The sequence below is a fragment of the Camelus ferus genome, chromosome 16 (assembly GCF_009834535.1).
Source record: "Camelus ferus isolate YT-003-E chromosome 16, BCGSAC_Cfer_1.0, whole genome shotgun sequence".
Classification (NCBI taxonomy): Eukaryota; Metazoa; Chordata; class Mammalia; order Artiodactyla; family Camelidae; genus Camelus; species Camelus ferus.
The window spans coordinates 49,395,744-49,412,435 of record NC_045711.1 but is presented as its reverse complement, the minus strand read 5'-3'; the positions used below and the strand labels follow the sequence as shown (position 1 = coordinate 49,412,435).

Here is a 16,692-nt window from a genome sequence, read left to right as displayed (position 1 = left end):
TTTCCTTCAAGTCACTTTAGTTAAGTAAACTGCTTTTAAAGATGCTAAGAACTTTTATAAATGAATTCTTTTTCACATACCAAGACACATTCCAGAATAGTCTGAGACCCTGAGATGCAAACACCAGAGACCATGAGTCTAATTAAGGAGGTGAGTTTGAAATTCACTAGGCATGGCCACTCTCATACTGCAATAATGACGCTTTGTTAAAAGAGGTAAAATTATTATTTTTACTCAATTTCCTATCATAAAAATGAAGATTAAGCCTTGCCTTTTGGTCTGTCTCTAGTTTCTTCCAAGTAATCTTTCCAAGTTAGTAGGTGAGACCGTACACACATGTGGGACCAGATGATTCTACCTCCGGTTCTACCAGTAGTTACTGTGTGAAAGTGAAGTGTTAATCTCTGTATCTATACTTCTACAGCACGATCCTGTTTCTGACAGGCATACAGATCCAGAGAAGATTCACAGTGCTTAAATATAGGTCTCTTTATCACACATGAGAACCACCATCAATATATTTCATGGCTTTATATGAAATTATCGGTGCAGAAGTGGAGCTATCAAACTCAGAACCCCTACAGATGAGGTCAGGATGGACAGAACAATTTTTTTTCTGGGCTTTGAGAATTCCTTCTACACAGAGCCTTTACAATATCTAAAAAGAAAAATGACATGAAATGACCTAAAATCAAAACTTGACCAGTGGACACCGTCTGCTCTCACTCACACTCGCTTAGGGGTGGTCTCAGGCACCTTATGACACCCTCAAAGAGCAATTCCAACTTAAAGCATTGGTTAGCAATTTCTATTTTTCAATTTCCCTTCAAACATCTGTTTTCTCTCTCCTCGACTCACTTCCAAGATCACCTTACCGTAGTCTTATTTTATCTTCCTCCTCCTCTCTCTCACCACGTACAAGCCTCCCTTGCTTTTGAGAATCACCAAGCTCTGAAGTCCAAAAGTCATCCTCCAGCATGTGAACACCATGGTGTTACTTCATCGTTTTCTCAAAAGCACAGTGTAAAACATCAGTAACTCAATATTCTTTCACTCGCTCACAGGAAGTTAAAATGTTATCCAAAGCAAAAAATAAAGAAAAAAGGTGTTACGAACCAAGTGATCAGTAAATTGCACAAAGTGAAAGGTACGTCTTTAAGAGAAAGAACTCAGAAGGAAAATTCTGCAGTCAAAGACCAGGAAACTAACCGATCTGACATGAAAAGATGAGCACACGTTTCACTTAGTAAAAATCTAAAGATTTACAAGTGTCACATAAATAATAGCCCTCATTTTGAGTATTCTCTAAACTCTACAAAAATAGAAGACATAATTCTTTTGAACAGTTCACCTTGGTTATAGTCATTGTCCTCTGGGCCTCAACCCATGTAATCATTTTGCCAACAAGGCCAAGACTGTTCCCACTTCATACCTTAGCACCTTCCTACATTTTTACAGCTGGCAAAGAAAGTTATTTTCACATCCAAAAACTCTAAAATAGAGACTTAATTCTTTAACTTTGCCCTCCCTCCCCCACCAAAAAAAAAAAAGCCACTGAAGAAGAGATATTTCTCTTTTCAACTTCTGAAGTTGTTCCTCATTCATAGTTGGATTCAGAATAAATCTTAGTCAAAGCATTACCAGTAAATTGGAGTGAAGTCATTTCCAAATGAAATGAATTTTAAATGACACAGTCAAATATATTAAGGATTAAGTTCTTTCAAGTGAAATAACTCCAAGTGTGCAAGAATGAAGTTAGCCAAACACTAGGCTAAGACTCAGGATAAAACATGAAGAAGATATAATCCTCACCTAAGAGGTTTACAGTCTAGGATAATCTATCATGTGTACAGAAACACAAAGGGATAATGTATAAACATAATGTATAGATGTTGAACAAAATTATTTACAATTTACACACAGGCATTAGAGTTGGAAAGTATACATTTTGGCACAAAAGTGGTTCCAAGTTCAAAAATTCAAGTTAATCATATTACCATAAAACGTGATCATATCACTAAGTCACAGTTCTAAATTTGGTACATGACTTCTGACTCTGTAAGCAAGTAACAGTCTGTTTTCATTTCTAATGCAATAAAACGGGATCACTCTGTCTTAGAGAGATGCTGCTGTGAGTGACTAATAATTTATAATCATAACATCAAGTTCCTGTGTGGGAAGTGCAAGTTTAACTAGTACTTTATAAAATCTCTGTAGATGAGGTCACATGTCCAAAAATATAGCTAGAAATACATTTGCCTACATGTTCGCAGGATTACATATGTAATATCACTCCTTATAAACCATGAAAATATCTGGGTCTCAGCCGGTACACTGAGAAATGAAATTCAAGGAGGAAGCTTTTTTGAAAAGGAAAGAGTTAATTAAACTCCTGATTGATATGCAGGGCAGAAACCCAGTCTCACGATCTGGGGGTCAGAGTGAACCTTGTTCCTTTTGTTTTCACGGTAGGCAGGTTTGTGTGTCTATAGAAGGCACTGCAGACCCAGTGCCTTCTCCTGGTTGTGTGGCCTTGAACAAGTCAGTTAACATCCTGGCCCTCAGACTGCTTATCTTTAAAATGGGGTAAAAGTATCCACCTTAAGAGGTAGCCACAACCCAATGTCCAGAACACAGTAAGTACACAATAACCACTAATGAGTCCAGCAAGGACAGGCTCAGAGAAAACGCTTGTAACACAGATTAAAGGAATCCTTGGGGGGCGGAATAAATCTCCATATGAGGCTGAGACCCCTGTAAATTTGCATTCTCTCAAGAAATGAAACCAATGGACGGATTATGGCCCTTCTCTTCAAGCTAAGTCTGCATTAGATTTCTGCATCCTTTCTATATCTATTGTGAATGAGAATATGTAATTTCTGCATTATCACTTGCTTAAAACCCCTTTACCTAGGAATCCTACTTGCTTTCTCTTTGCAATGTGTATAGGTTGGGGAGGAAATATGTCCCTTGGCATACGTCTCTTCTATAAAAAGGTAGAAGAGAGGTGTAGTCAGATTTCACCTTGGATTCACCATTCCTGACCCTAGGAAAGTGATAAAAAGGATCACAAGGTTCTTCCATTTGTCAGAATTGATACTGGGTATTCCCTATACAGGTCAGACATGGGCTTCAGACAGAACCCCCTCTGCAACTGCCCCCAAATCACCAGTAGGTAATCCTGGTTCTGGTTGTTCACAGGACTGTGCATAGGACTATTCACAGAATTGAAGAACCTCACCCTCAGGGAGGCTAGAGTCAGAGCAGATAATATCTGGATATTTGTGGGGAGGAGTTGAGGATTGATTGAGCACTGATGCAATTTCAGTATCAAAAAAATTAATTGTTTTTTGATACACTAGCAATGCTGGGGGTAGAGTAATGACCGATCAGACAAGGCTCCTGATTTCATGAAGTTTACTAAGGTCAATTTTTATGTAAAAGGAAGATCTGCTGAATGTACTGTAATATTCTACTTAAAAATAACAATTTTCAGAGTTTAAGAGGTCTTCTTGCAAGATCAGAAAAAAAAAAGGAAATCATACAACAACATAATGACAAAGTTTTTAAATTCCCGAAAATTCAAATTCCAGTATCAATCTGGAAAGTGCATTTGTTCCCCACCCTCCAGCAGAGCATTTCACAAATGCTTCTGAAACTACATTCCACTAGATGATAGACTGGATCATGATCGGATGGTTTACATCGTGTTTTCTAAAGGAAATAAACAGGAAATATGAGTGAGGAACTTCAAGAAGGCAGACTTAGAAAGGAGTATTGATTAATTTAACTATTCAGCACTCACTCATGGCTTTCCCACTGTGCATAAGACAACTGGGCAGTGCTGAGAATACAAGCAATAGAATAATTTGGGTAAGAAAAATTCCTTATGACAACCTATCTGTACTCCACCCAGATTTCTTCTTCCTATAACAAATGTGTGATGGGAACAATTATTCAATTATTTCTACACCAATGAATTGTCCATATGCATAAATCATTTTCTTGTTGAGCTGGCAAAAAAAAAAAAAAAAAAAAAAAGATGGGGAGGGGGGCACTATATTCTGAATGGAGAGAGTGAACTTTTCAACTGCCAACACCCATTCCACGACCTATAAAAGGTAACCTTCCTGCCTTGCTGACACTGCTTCCTCTCAGGTTGTGGTCACCCTCCCCAGGCTGTAGATCTTTCCAGTATCACCATGGCACTCTCCGTGCGAACCTCTGGACTGCCCCAGCGGCTCTCTTCCCAGAGCGGGACACTGGGCAGAGCCAGGGGCATGTCTTCCTCCAGCATCGGAAGCAGCTATGCGGGAAGCGCCTTTGGCTTTGGAGGCAGCTATGCGGGTGGCTTTTCTGCTGCCTCCATGTTTGGTTCTAGTTCTGGCTTGGGTGGTGGCTCTGCCAGTTCCTTTGCAGGAGGAATGGGCACTGGTTACGGGGGAGCCATGGGAGGTGGCTTTGGGGCCCTGGGGATCGCATTTGGGGGAAGCCCAGGAGGTGGGTCTCTTGGCATCCTCTCGGGCAACGATGGAGGCCTTCTTTCTGGATCAGAAAAGGAAACTATGAAAAATCTTAACGACAGATTGGCGTCCTACCTGGATAAGGTTCGAGCTCTAGAAGAGGCGAACACCGAGCTAGAAAACAAAATTCGAGAATGGTACGAAACCCGAGGATCTGGGGCTGGAGACCCCAGGTCACAGAATGATTACAGTAAATACTATCCATTGATTGAAGACCTCAGGAATAAGGTAACAATATGGTTTTTTGCAGGGGCTTTGGGAATTATTTTTCACTTTTCTTTTCTGCTGTTTCAATATTTTACAGTGATAAATCACCAAAAACTCAGCTATCTTTCAATTCAACTGTATTTGAAGTAATTTCTCATCTCAAGATACCTAGTTTCATTTTAACATTTACCATAAAGTGACGGTATCTCCACTACTTCTTCTGTAGGAAGTGTATGTTTCTTAATTTTTAAATAATATTTTATAAATATATTTCTTTCAAAAATCAATGACTCTTCCAAATTTCAAATGTCTTGAATTTCTTTCAAAAAGTCAAACGGCCTTAAACTCCTAGTAAAATACCATTTTAACATCACCTAACATTTTTTTCCTGTCAAAAATATATTTGCAAAACACTGGTCTCTCACGACCTTGCTTCCCTTGTTTTGCCAGATCATTTCTGCCAGCATTGCAAACGCCCAGCTCATCCTGCAGATCGACAATGCAAGACTAGCTGCTGAAGACTTCAGGATGAAGTGAGTAGAAAAGACTAGCGATGACTGACATGTCCCAGTGTCTCTTCTTCTTCTCCATTTTCCTACTCTCATTGATGGCAACTGTTTCAACCCTTCTGTAGGTCACATGCTCCACGCATTTAATGTTTCGGAAAATTCACATTGAGCCTCCAAGAAAGTAACTAGATTCAAGCGCAATTCACATTACATGTCCTTAATTAGAAGTTGTTTAAACCCAGGGCTGTGGATTACCATATTTGACATTTACTATTGACTCATGATGTGACATGATAATTCTACCAATGTTCTAAACCTCCATCTTTCATGTATCAAAATGAATTAATAATGTTCTCACCCGGGAGTTAAACGAAATGATCTTTTTTCTCATTCCATACAACTAAAATATTAACCATGCACTTATTTTTAAATTCCCTCCTCTTTGCCCATATTCCACCCTCCTAGACATAAGGAAGAAATACTAATGTTCATTTTGCTCCACAAAATTTCCACTCAGGATGTGGTAGTGGTGAGGAACCTGAACCTGTAAAATCTTGATACAAGCTACTAAAGGTGTATTGATGTTTTAAATTAAATCATGAATAAAACTTAAGCAAGATGACTCATTATCGTTTTATTTTCAACTGCTTTTAGGATTCTATCAGAAACTCTACTTAGAGAGGGGCTACTGTTGTCCGTAGTCAGAGCAGCCAGCCAGAAGGGAATTTGTAGCCTGGGATGCAGTGCTATTGGGGATCACTGCTGGTAGAAAAATATCATTTCATAATTTTTCCACTTCTCTCTAATTGAGTAGTAAACTACCATGAAAAAAAAAAAGAAAAAGTTAGAAAAACAAAAACAGCATGCATACATCACAAGGCTGCCAGATTTATGCAGGGGGCCTTCATCAAATGGGTGTGTTGATCCCCTAAACTGTTCTGCACTTGGCTTTCAGATATGAGAATGAGTTGGCCCTGTGCCAGAACGTGGAAGCTGACATCAACGGCCTGCGCAGGGTGCTGGACGAGATGACCCTGGCCAGAGCCGACCTGGAGATGCAGATAGAGAATCACCAGGAGGAGTTGGCCTATCTGAAGAAGAACCATGAGGAGGTGAGGCCAGAAAGCACAGCTCTCTAAGCTGCTTTTTGCTCCCAGACTCAAAAATCGCGATTTTAAATTTACAAATCCAGAGTTTGAAGAGATATGGATGATACATTACCTCCCTGTTAATATTACCATTTGTTTTGAGTATGTGTGTGTGTCTGTGTGTGTGTGTGCGCACACGCACGTGATCGTCATGGTGGTGGTGGTATTGATGGTGGCTCCTATACATTAGAGGCACTTCCTGATTTTGTTGTTTTCATCAATAGGTAAGGATAATCATAATTTTAATAGTCCTGATACAGCGACTTTTTTAATATAGTATTTCTGAAGTTCAAAAAAAAGGTCTACCAATAATACATAATGTTATATATGCTAGAGACACTGGTTATACCCATGTAATACATACACAGAACTCTGATCTGCTGTAATGTATACCAGGAGCTGGTGTACAGAAGGGACATTTATGAAGCATAACGCTGGCAATTGGCTTTTAAACAGCTTTCTACTGGAAATCAAGTGACTATGGTACAAACGGTGTACAAGCCTATGTACTGTCTGCAGCCCTTGCTTGGGCAGCTGTAGTTGAAACCCCCCGGGGTACCGTTTCCATCAGGCCTTCCCTTTTTGTAAAGGTCCTGGATCCCCAAGAAGCAGGGCCAGCTCATCCCTTCGGCATGGTGGGCACTGCGCGGTGATTTTGAAAATCAGAAGAAAAACATGAACTTCAAGGTTAAAAATGTTTGAAGATACTGTGTTAATGTTTATCTTTATGCCAATGCAGTCGTAAAATATGTTGCCTATTTTTTATGGAGGAAGTGTCCCACGAAAGTCATAACGGGCCCCCGCTCCCTCCTCTCTCACTCGTTGTCCCCCAGGAGCTCCAAAGCTTCCATGCAGGAGGCCCAGGCCAGGTCAGCGTAGAAATGGACGCTGCCCCCGGAGTGGACCTCACCAGGCTCCTCAACGACATGCGGGCACAGTATGAAGCCATCGCTGAGCAGAACCGGAAGGACGCGGAAGCCTGGTTCATCGAAAAGGTAGGACACCACTAACAAAAACACAAGGCTTTGATACGTTCACATTAAAGACCGACGAGGGGAGAGCAGGGCTCACCCCTAGTCCCCTCGCCCGTCTTTACTGCGGCAGAGCGGGGAGCTCAGGAAGGAGATCAGCACCAACACGGAGCAGCTTCAGTCCAGCAAGAGCGAGGTCACCGACCTGCGGCGCGCGCTTCAAAACCTGGAGATCGAGCTCCAGTCCCAGCTCGCCATGGTAGGGCGCGCCGCAGAAAGACGCGGCTTCCTTTCGACTTTGCAAAGAAAATGTTGCATCCAAATTAGTAAGACCACTGGCTGCCTTCCGCATTTCGGTCCCCTCCATTGTTACGTCTGTGTCATTCCCCTCCCACGTGCAGAAGAAATCCCTGGAGGACTCGTTGGCCGAAACCGAGGGCGACTACTGCGGCCAGCTGTCCCAGGTGCAGCAGCTCATCGGCAGCCTGGAGGAGCAGCTGCTGCAGATGCGCGCCGACGCCGACCGCCAGAACGCCGACTACCAGCGGCTGCTGAACGTCAAGACCCGCCTGGAGCTGGAGATCGAGACCTACCGCCGCCTGCTGGACGGCGAAGCCCAAGGGTGAGAATCACTGAGGCTGAAAATAACCGCAATGGCTGACCGACAGGGGGCACCCGACGCAGTTTGGGGGCAGTAAAAGGAAGGATTCTGTAGCAGACAGAAAATAACACATGTAGGAAAGACATGCCTTAGATTTATTAAACGCTCCATTAACCAAGTGTTGTCACCCATTACCTTCCTTGATAAAAGTTCATAGAATGCTGAGCTGAACAACGGCACCACAGAGAGGCATACTGAGGCTCAGTACTAGAAAAAACAACCGCTCCAGTTCTGGTATCAGTGCCCCTCGCTAAAAATGACACATCAAACAACAGCCACCCAGCCACCTTAGGCCTACTGCAGCAAACTTTCCAAAAGTAACAGCAGCCTGGACTAGTGGGAAGAATTCAGGACTATAAATCGGGAAACCAGCTCTTCCATTAATTGCCAGTTTGCTTCACTTTAAGAGCCCTTTTTAGGCAGGGTTTGAAAACAAAGGTGCACCGCACCAAATGATTACCCTCAAGGTGCATCATTCAATCATTCTTAATCAAAATATTTGGAATACCTTCTCTAATCGGCCCTTTTTTGGGGGGTTGTTTTTTTTTTTAAGCTCAAATAGCAAACTCCTTATTCCCTCTCATTCCAGAAAGCATCATGCAATATCCTCTCCTTTGTTTTCTTACAGTGACTCTTTGGATGAAAGTTCATACGTGATGACAGCCTCCAAATCTCAAGCACCATCAACTGATTCCTCTAAAGGTATGCTGATTCCCACTTAGAATAAGTCAAGATCACAGTTATTAATTACTAAAACTATAAGATCTCATTGAATATTGCAATGTTATTAACAATTTAAATTTAAAGTATATCTGTATTCTGAGCCAAGGGAAAAAACATTTATGCATTCCTGCAGAAAAATGAGTAGTCCGTACAGTGTTAAAACTTTTGGCAAGCTCAGGAAGGGAAAAAAATTACTCTATCAAGAGGTATTATGAGAATCATAAACACTTTTTCCGCGTTTAAAAAGAAATATATTTTCATTTGTGCAGAAGACAACACTGAATACATTTCATTAAATAAAATACGATTTTTAGAATGCAAAAGTCACTTCTAAAAGTTTAAATTCGATGGACTGTATCCATCAATACCTAATTTAGAAGCTTAATTAAACAACCAACTTTAGATGAATATTTGAAACACTAACTTTTGCTCCTCTTTGTTCCATTTTTATCTTTAGACCCCACCAAAGCCCGAAAAATCAAGACAATCGTGCAGGAGGTGGTGAATGGTGAAGTGGTCTCATCCCAAGTTCAGGAAATTGAAGAACTAATGTAAAGTTTCACAAGATCTGCCCCATGATTAGTTCCTTAGGAACAAGAAAGTTACAAGTAGAAATTATTCCTTTTAGAGTAAGATGATATATTAGTTTAATCTCCACTTCTGTTTATTTCATTTTCTCTGGATTCTCCATTCACTTTGAGTATTTTTTGCCCTTCTGAAACAAAATTCAATTACAAGTCATTGTGGCCATGTTGGTCTAATAAATCAAAATTGCCTTTCATCTTTCTGGACCTGGAGTAGTCTTTTAATAAACTTTCTTCTAGTGATCTGGAACATGTTTTTAATCACAAGACTTTGATCAAGTAGTACTGTTTTAATAAAGCTAATTTTAATAAAAGATGAACAGTAATGATGTGAAATGTGTACTTTCTTGAATCCAACAATAGTGTCAAGGGTGTAGAGGGAAGTTTGTGAAATACTAATAATTAAGTAGATAAACACTGGGATAAAGATATTGGGGCTGGAGATTAAGTTAAGATTGTTTTAGAAGTTTTGTCCTTTTTACATCAGCCCATCAAGGTTACAAAAAAATTATATTGTCCACTACAAGGGATAACATTTGTCTGATTCATTTTCTACCACCTTCTTTCATTCAGTCCAGAAACACTTATTGAACCCCCATAGGGTGCCAGACTGAGACTCCAAGACGAATAAGATATGGTCCTTGCCTGGAGGAGCTCACAACTGAGGACAGAGGAAGACGTCTACCGGGAACGGTGATACAGCGAGATAGGGCAAACAGACGTTCAAAGGACACTTGGAGGAAGAAGTGAACCGGTCAGGAGACAATCAAATGCTTCATACAGAAATCATCCAGGCAGAGAAGGGAGAAAGGGAATCGAGGAAGCACATGTGAAAGGACACAGGGGCGTGAACAAACATTGCTTTGATGGCCTCTCTCCTATCTGGCACCAGTGAGGCCCAGGGTGGGGTTTCTATTGGGGTGGGTCAGACCCACAAGTCAAGTCAGTAACAGATGTCATATTCTGGGTTGGGGCAGAAGGTGGCAAAAGTCTAAGCCTGAGCAGACGGTGATTCAATCTGGGTTGCCAAATTCAAAACCCTAAAAGGAAAACAGGAGCAAGATTTAACAATTAAGAGCCTGGGCTCTGGAGCCAGACTGGGTTCAAATCCTGGCTCTAATACTTAATCGCAACTTAACCTCTTGTGTGCCTCAGTTTCCTGATCTTTAAAGTGGGGTGGGTTTTGTGAAGATTAAACAAGGTAACATACATGAAACAGGAGGGACAATCCCTGGCACCTAGCAAGTACTCAGTATTTGCCTCCTATTATTATTTCCTGTGTGGAACCAAAACATTACGGAGAAACCGGGGGAATTGATGAGCGAGCAGTGTCAAAAGGAGCAGAAGGGAGAGGGGCGAGTCATGCAAGCCTGGAGGAACTGCAGCGCTTGGGTGCAAAAGACCCCGGAAGGTCATTATGTCGTTTCAAGCTGACTAGCTTCCATATACAGCTTTGTGAAGTCACACTCCCTTTTAAATTTGCTAGGGCTCTCACTAGTTGTACACCTGAAGCTAATATGTCAATTATACCTCAATGAAGTACATAAATAAACTGTCTATGTATTGATTACTTCTTGTGGTAGCCTCCAACATGGCCCCAATAATCCTCTGCCCCTGAGCACTGTCCCCTCCCACAATGAACAAAGTAGACTTAGTGAAGAAGTGACAGTGTGTGACTTCCAAAGTTAGGTCACAAAAGCATTTCCATCTTGCTTGGTTTCTTGGATTGCTCAATCTGGGGGAAGTTAGCTGATTATAAGATTATACTATGAGGGGAAAAAAAATCTACCTGAAATTTTATAAAATTTCCCACTGAAGCACCCATAGCTAGCATCTCATGGAGCCAGCAACTCCAAAAATCATAGTCCTGTTCTCATAGTATCTTAGTCACAATATCCTATAGTCTTCAGTCAGCAAAAGGAGCATTAGACTTCTTATTATTTAAGTTCATTTTACCCTACTTTTACCGCCAAGAAAGGCACTTGGCACAGAATCCTTATCACAAAATTTCAGCCCTCACCCACTAGACCAGAAGCCCTAATTCAACACAAACATGAAAGGTCCTTTTGGACTCAGCAGTTAATGAGTTACAGAAGTGAGAGGTCTGTCTTTAAAGAGAATAACTCATAAGAAAAAAGCTCAAGCACCAGATCAGACAAAAGACAAGCATATTATTTATGATTATTTTAAAATCTAAAATTTTACTAATTTAAATTTTTACTTTTACATACATTTGTTGTGTGTACAGGCAAGAGGAAGGTCTGGAAAGCACTGTGTATACTACACTATACTGTGTATAGTAGTTATCTCTTGGGGATTAGCAAAGGTTTTGAAGAATATTTCATTTTTTCTTTTGTGCATTTTTTTAAATGCTTAACCAACAGCAGGTATAACTCTACTAATGGGGGGGGGGGGTGAATTTTAGTTATCCGGAACAAATGGGTTTGCAAGTAGATCACAGTAGGAAGGGAACCATCTAGAAAACAACCACGGGTTGCCAAAGCAGTCACTCCTTTGGGCTTTGTAAGAGTGCCACCTACTGGAATCTCAGAAAATGAATTTTTAAAAAAATTAATCCTGCTCTTCAAACCACTTGAGATGTTTGATACTAGAAAGGTTTTTTTGGTTTTGGGGTGGAGTTTTTTGTTTGTTTGTTTTAAGAAAGAGAGAAAGAAAAGGAACAAAAAAAGAGGAAACTTGTTTAAAAGCATGAACTTAATAAATTAAAGCTTTCTTATTTAAATAATAAGTGGTATCAGTTTCCAGAAAGTCCTCCAGTAAGGAGGCAAGTTCTATAAGGCATACAATAAAAAAGAAAGCTAGTAGTTATTTAGAGTTTAGAGAACCAGACAGCCAATATGAAATACCCAGGCTCTTAAAAATATACTCAAACATCAAATGAAAAACGTATTCATATACCTAAGTAATTTAGTGGTTTTTTTAATGGGGTAGTAAATGTTTCTTCAATGTTGGTATTGGATCTAAGATTTAAATGTCACTTTTCAGTATTAGTATCATAAACTCAAAGTTAAACCAAAAAACATTAGTGTCCTAATTAAATGTGTCCTCGTTATCACTACAACTTTTTAATAAAAGCTATGGCTGCAACATCCAGCGATATTCTTACAAAAGGATATTTTACGACCAGAATTCACAGTTGAAAAACAATTACCTGGTGAATAGTTAAATTATGGTATATCCATACAACCTAACAATAAATAAAGGTGGAACTACTGACACAAAAACACCATGGATGATGATTGGGACATTGTGTTGTACACCAGAGACTGACACATTGTAACTGACTGTACTTCAATATAAATAAATAAATAAATAAATAAATAAATAGGTAGGTAGGTAGGTAGGTAGGTAGATAGATAGATAGATAGATAGATAAAGATAATCAAATGTTAAAAAAAAAACCACCATGGATGAATTTCAAGACCATTATGCTGAACAAAAGAAACCAGACACAGCAGAATACATACTGTATGATTCCATTTATATGAAAGTCTAAACAAAATGTAATCCATAGTAACAGAAAACAGATCAATGTTGCTGGTGCTGAAATGGATAGTGGGGTGGCAACGAACTAGTCATAAGAGAATATCTAAGACTGAAGAAAATGTTCTATATCTTGATTATGCTGACTGTCAAAACTCTTCTAAGTGTACACTTAAAATGGGTACATTTTATTGTATAGAAATCACATCTCAATAAAGCTGGTTGTTAAATAATTATAGTAAGTTGACAGTCTGTCTTCATGCCGATGCTGTGTAAAAGCATGAAGAGGCTGTGTTAGCATAATCAATGATGTGCTAGGGCAGGTTTGCACCTGCTCTTAAGTGCTGATTGATAAATGTTCAGGAATTTTTTCAAGCTGGCTATTAAGCCACTGTTAACTTGAAACTGGCCATGATGGGAATATCTCCACTACTGACCGTGAAGAGCTGGTTTCTACCACTGAGCACAGTAGTTAAGGACAGATGCAGAGGCTGATGGCCTGGGTTTGGGCTCCAGCTCTGCCACATTCCACTGGTTTTATTTACCCCTCCGTTCTTCAGTTCTTTGATCTGTAAAAATCAAGATAACTACCCACCTGACACAACTGTTACAAGGACTCAGTGAGTCAATACACATATAGCACATAATAAGCACTAAATGCTGTTATTATTACAAGAAGAAAGTCACTCTACAACTAAAGAAATTAATGAATTTGCAGATTTCCTCCCAGACCCCTAGACATTTATTCTTTTCCTTCTTATTCACGCAAACTCCCAAATAATTCCAATCTCAAAAAAGAAATGTGCAATTTTCTTTTTCACCTGAAATATTTCTCCTTAGCTGATTCCAAAGAGGTCAGATTTTCTCAAGTGACATATTGGGATAATAATATTTATACCCCCTGTATCACAAGCTGTTGTGAGCATCAAAAAGGCCAATTTCTGAGAAAGAGTTTTGTGAGCTGCAAAGCACGTTACAAGTGTAAGATGCCAGTGTTTTTTGTTTGTTGGTTGGTTTGTTTTGTTTTGTTTTTTTAATGCCGCTGCTAACACTGAAGGTGAGGATTCTACAAATAAATGTAACGTACGGAAAACAGGTTGAGGAAAACCTTAGGGCACATAGGGATCATCACTCACAATTTAAGGGTGGTTTTTTTTTTCCTTTAACAAGCATGGTATAACTTTTAGCAAAACCCTGAGTAAATGCAATACTTTACACACATGCAATAGACTACAAAATTCAGAGTAAATATTTAAACTTAAAAAAAAAAAATTTAATGGAGGTGCTGGGGATTGAACCCAGGACCTCGTGCAAGCACTCCACCACTGAGCTATACCCACCTCCTTTTAAACTTTATAGAATGCAAATACACAGCCATCAGGCCTTTTAGAAACAATGTCTGCACTCAGGTCTTCCTTCAAATTAAATTAACTATGGATTTTTAGCTGCTAAAAGATGGCAGTGTTAATGTTTCACTATGCATATAATCTTAAAGAAATGCAATTTTTTTTCAAAACCATGGAAACAGAACTTAGAAGCAGACTCAAATAAACCATACTAATGAAACAGTCCACAGAGAGGTAGTGGGGTCTAATAGATAGAAACTAGATGGTACTTCATTCAGTGAGTCATTATCTTACTCAGACCAAGTTACTCAACTTGAGATGATTCACCTTCACAAAAAACAGTAATAACATCACGTTTAATCACATTAGCCTAGCATTTTGGAATTCTCATGAAAATCACCATAAACACAGGGTATTATGAACTTAGCTGGTCAAAATATATTCATTGTAGTTATCAGCTTGAAACCACCTCCTAAAATTACATACACGCACAATTTCTGCTAAGGAAAGTGTCCACTCTGAAATAGTTCACATCTTTTAAAATAGCATGGAATTTTTTTCATCACTTAAGGCTGCTATTTCACATTTCAAATGAACAGAGCTGCCAATATAACTTTTTTAACCACTGAAGTGTAATTTTTAGTTTTTTTAAACAACATTCAGTTGCTGTATTTATGAATACATGTGGGGCATCACATATTTATTTACTTGTATATTCATTCATTCAACAAATACTTATTTAGCACCAATTATAGGTAAGTCTACATAGTCTAGTGAAAATAACCTCAGTTTTTATGAACTGAAAGTAAATGCATGCTAGTTTCATATATTATTTTTCTTTGTTGCTTTTTTTAACATTTTTTATTGTTATAATCATTTTACAATGTTGTGCCAAATTCCAGTGTAGAGCACAATTTTTCAGTTATACATGAACATACACATATTCACTGTCACATTGTTTTTCGCTGTGAGCTACCACAAGATCTTGTACATATTTCCCTGTGCTATACAGTATAATCTTGTTTATTCTGCATATGCTTGTCAGTATCTACAAATTTTGAACTCCCAGTCTGTCCCTTCCCATCCCCCTCCCCCTTGGCAACCACAAGTTTGTATTCTATGTCTATGAGGCTGTTTCTGTTTTGTATTTATGTCCTGCAAATGGAACGAAGTTAAGTCATCATCATTTTTAATCGGCAAAAGTGACACTGCCCCCCACACAGTATACACTGATTATTTAACAAAGGTGCGAGAGGCTTAGTCACCTCCTTCTGGAAGATATGACACCTCCTCATTCATATTTACGGGTTTGGTGAGTTTTAAAAGGAGGAAGCCATACTGTTGAACAGATAAATGAGGGCATATTTTTAAATTTTGATATTCTTAAGTACTTAATTACATTTTATGTTACATATTTCATGGTGTACAAGTAACTCCAAGGTACTTAAAGACGTTTTCACTGGACACTCATTTTAAAAAACCTCATGTGCTGATTCTGGATGACAGAGCAATTCTGATGGTAAACCTCCCTATCTTATCTAATAAGTGACTGAGTAGACTGATAAATCGTAAGATAAATTTTCATCATTGTTTAAAAAAACAAACATATACAGCCTACTACCAGCATCTAATCAAGAGATAATCTTGTGACAAAAACTACAGCATCAGATCCAGACTAACACATAACTCACTGGACAGTGGTGTTAGAGATAAAACAGAACAATGAAGTCTAGTTTCCCTGTCTCATTAATTGGAGGCTGGGGCTAAGGAAAAGTCCTCCAGGAGGTGATGTGAAGGTGAGAGAATCTGATTCAATTCCCCACTGAAGCCTTCAGTGGAAGCTCTCTCTATCCTACGTGACGCTGGCAGGTGTTTTCACAGCTCACAGAGCTGGAAGGAGCAAGGAGGGAAGATGAGAACTGCTCTAGGGGAAGGTAGGTCTCAGCAGGGAGGAGAACCCAGTGAATGTTTTAGTCATCATTATCAGCATTATCTGTCACCTCCAGGACACACAGCAAACAGTTGCATGACAGAGATGATTTCTGAGGCGTTAAAGGACAATATAATAGTGTAATTCCCATAGCACAAAGCTAAAGCAGCAGGTTACACAATGATTTGTTGATTTATTAGCTGCATTTTCCAACACTTGGCACTCTGAAAACTTACTCTTATGAAACTACACTCTAAAAATGTGTAATGTGCATCATAAAGCACTTGCTATATACAAATACATCCAAACATCTTATCATCATGATAACTGATCTCCATTTAGGATGTTTTAGGTCATTTAATTAATGTTTGCTTTGGTCAGAAAAAATCACCAAATAAGAAAGCACTATTTCAACAAACGTATGCGTCTCAAACGGAACTTAAGGTAAACAATCCAAATAAAGTTATTCCACCATCAATGTTGGCCTAACAATCCTTCAATTGTAGTTTCTTATTTTATTTTATTGAAGTATAGTTTACTTACAATGTTTGTGTATAGCCAAGTGATTCAGTTATTCATACAAATA

The 16,692-nt window shown here is 39.2% G+C and overlaps 1 protein-coding gene and 1 long non-coding RNA gene across 3 annotated transcripts in view; one reads left to right on the top strand and one right to left on the bottom strand.

The window, feature by feature from the left end:
* LOC116669182 overlaps window positions 1-16,692 on the bottom strand; it is a 114,674-nt gene that overhangs the window by 75,207 nt on the left and 22,775 nt on the right. The window lies entirely within an intron of this gene.
* On the top strand, window positions 4,181-10,220 carry KRT12 (keratin 12). The gene is made up of 8 exons (XM_006186260.2): window positions 4,181-4,751; window positions 5,181-5,263; window positions 6,195-6,351; window positions 7,221-7,382; window positions 7,492-7,617; window positions 7,760-7,980; window positions 8,648-8,721; window positions 9,200-10,220. Exons 1-8 carry the CDS (start codon window positions 4,203-4,205, stop codon window positions 9,295-9,297), a joined length of 1,470 nt encoding a protein of 489 aa, XP_006186322.1. The 5' UTR covers window positions 4,181-4,202; the 3' UTR covers window positions 9,298-10,220.

Excerpts from the sequence above, each read along its gene's own strand:
- KRT12 (XM_006186260.2), top strand. The coding sequence starts at position 4,203 with ATGGCACTCTCCGTGCGAACCTCTGGACTGCCCCAGCGGCTCTCTTCC. Across the intron at positions 7,618-7,759 it reads TCCAGTCCCAGCTCGCCATG|AAGAAATCCCTGGAGGACTC; the intron begins GTAGGGCGCGCC and ends TCCCACGTGCAG. Across the intron at positions 8,722-9,199 it reads ATCAACTGATTCCTCTAAAG|ACCCCACCAAAGCCCGAAAA; the intron begins GTATGCTGATTC and ends TTTTATCTTTAG.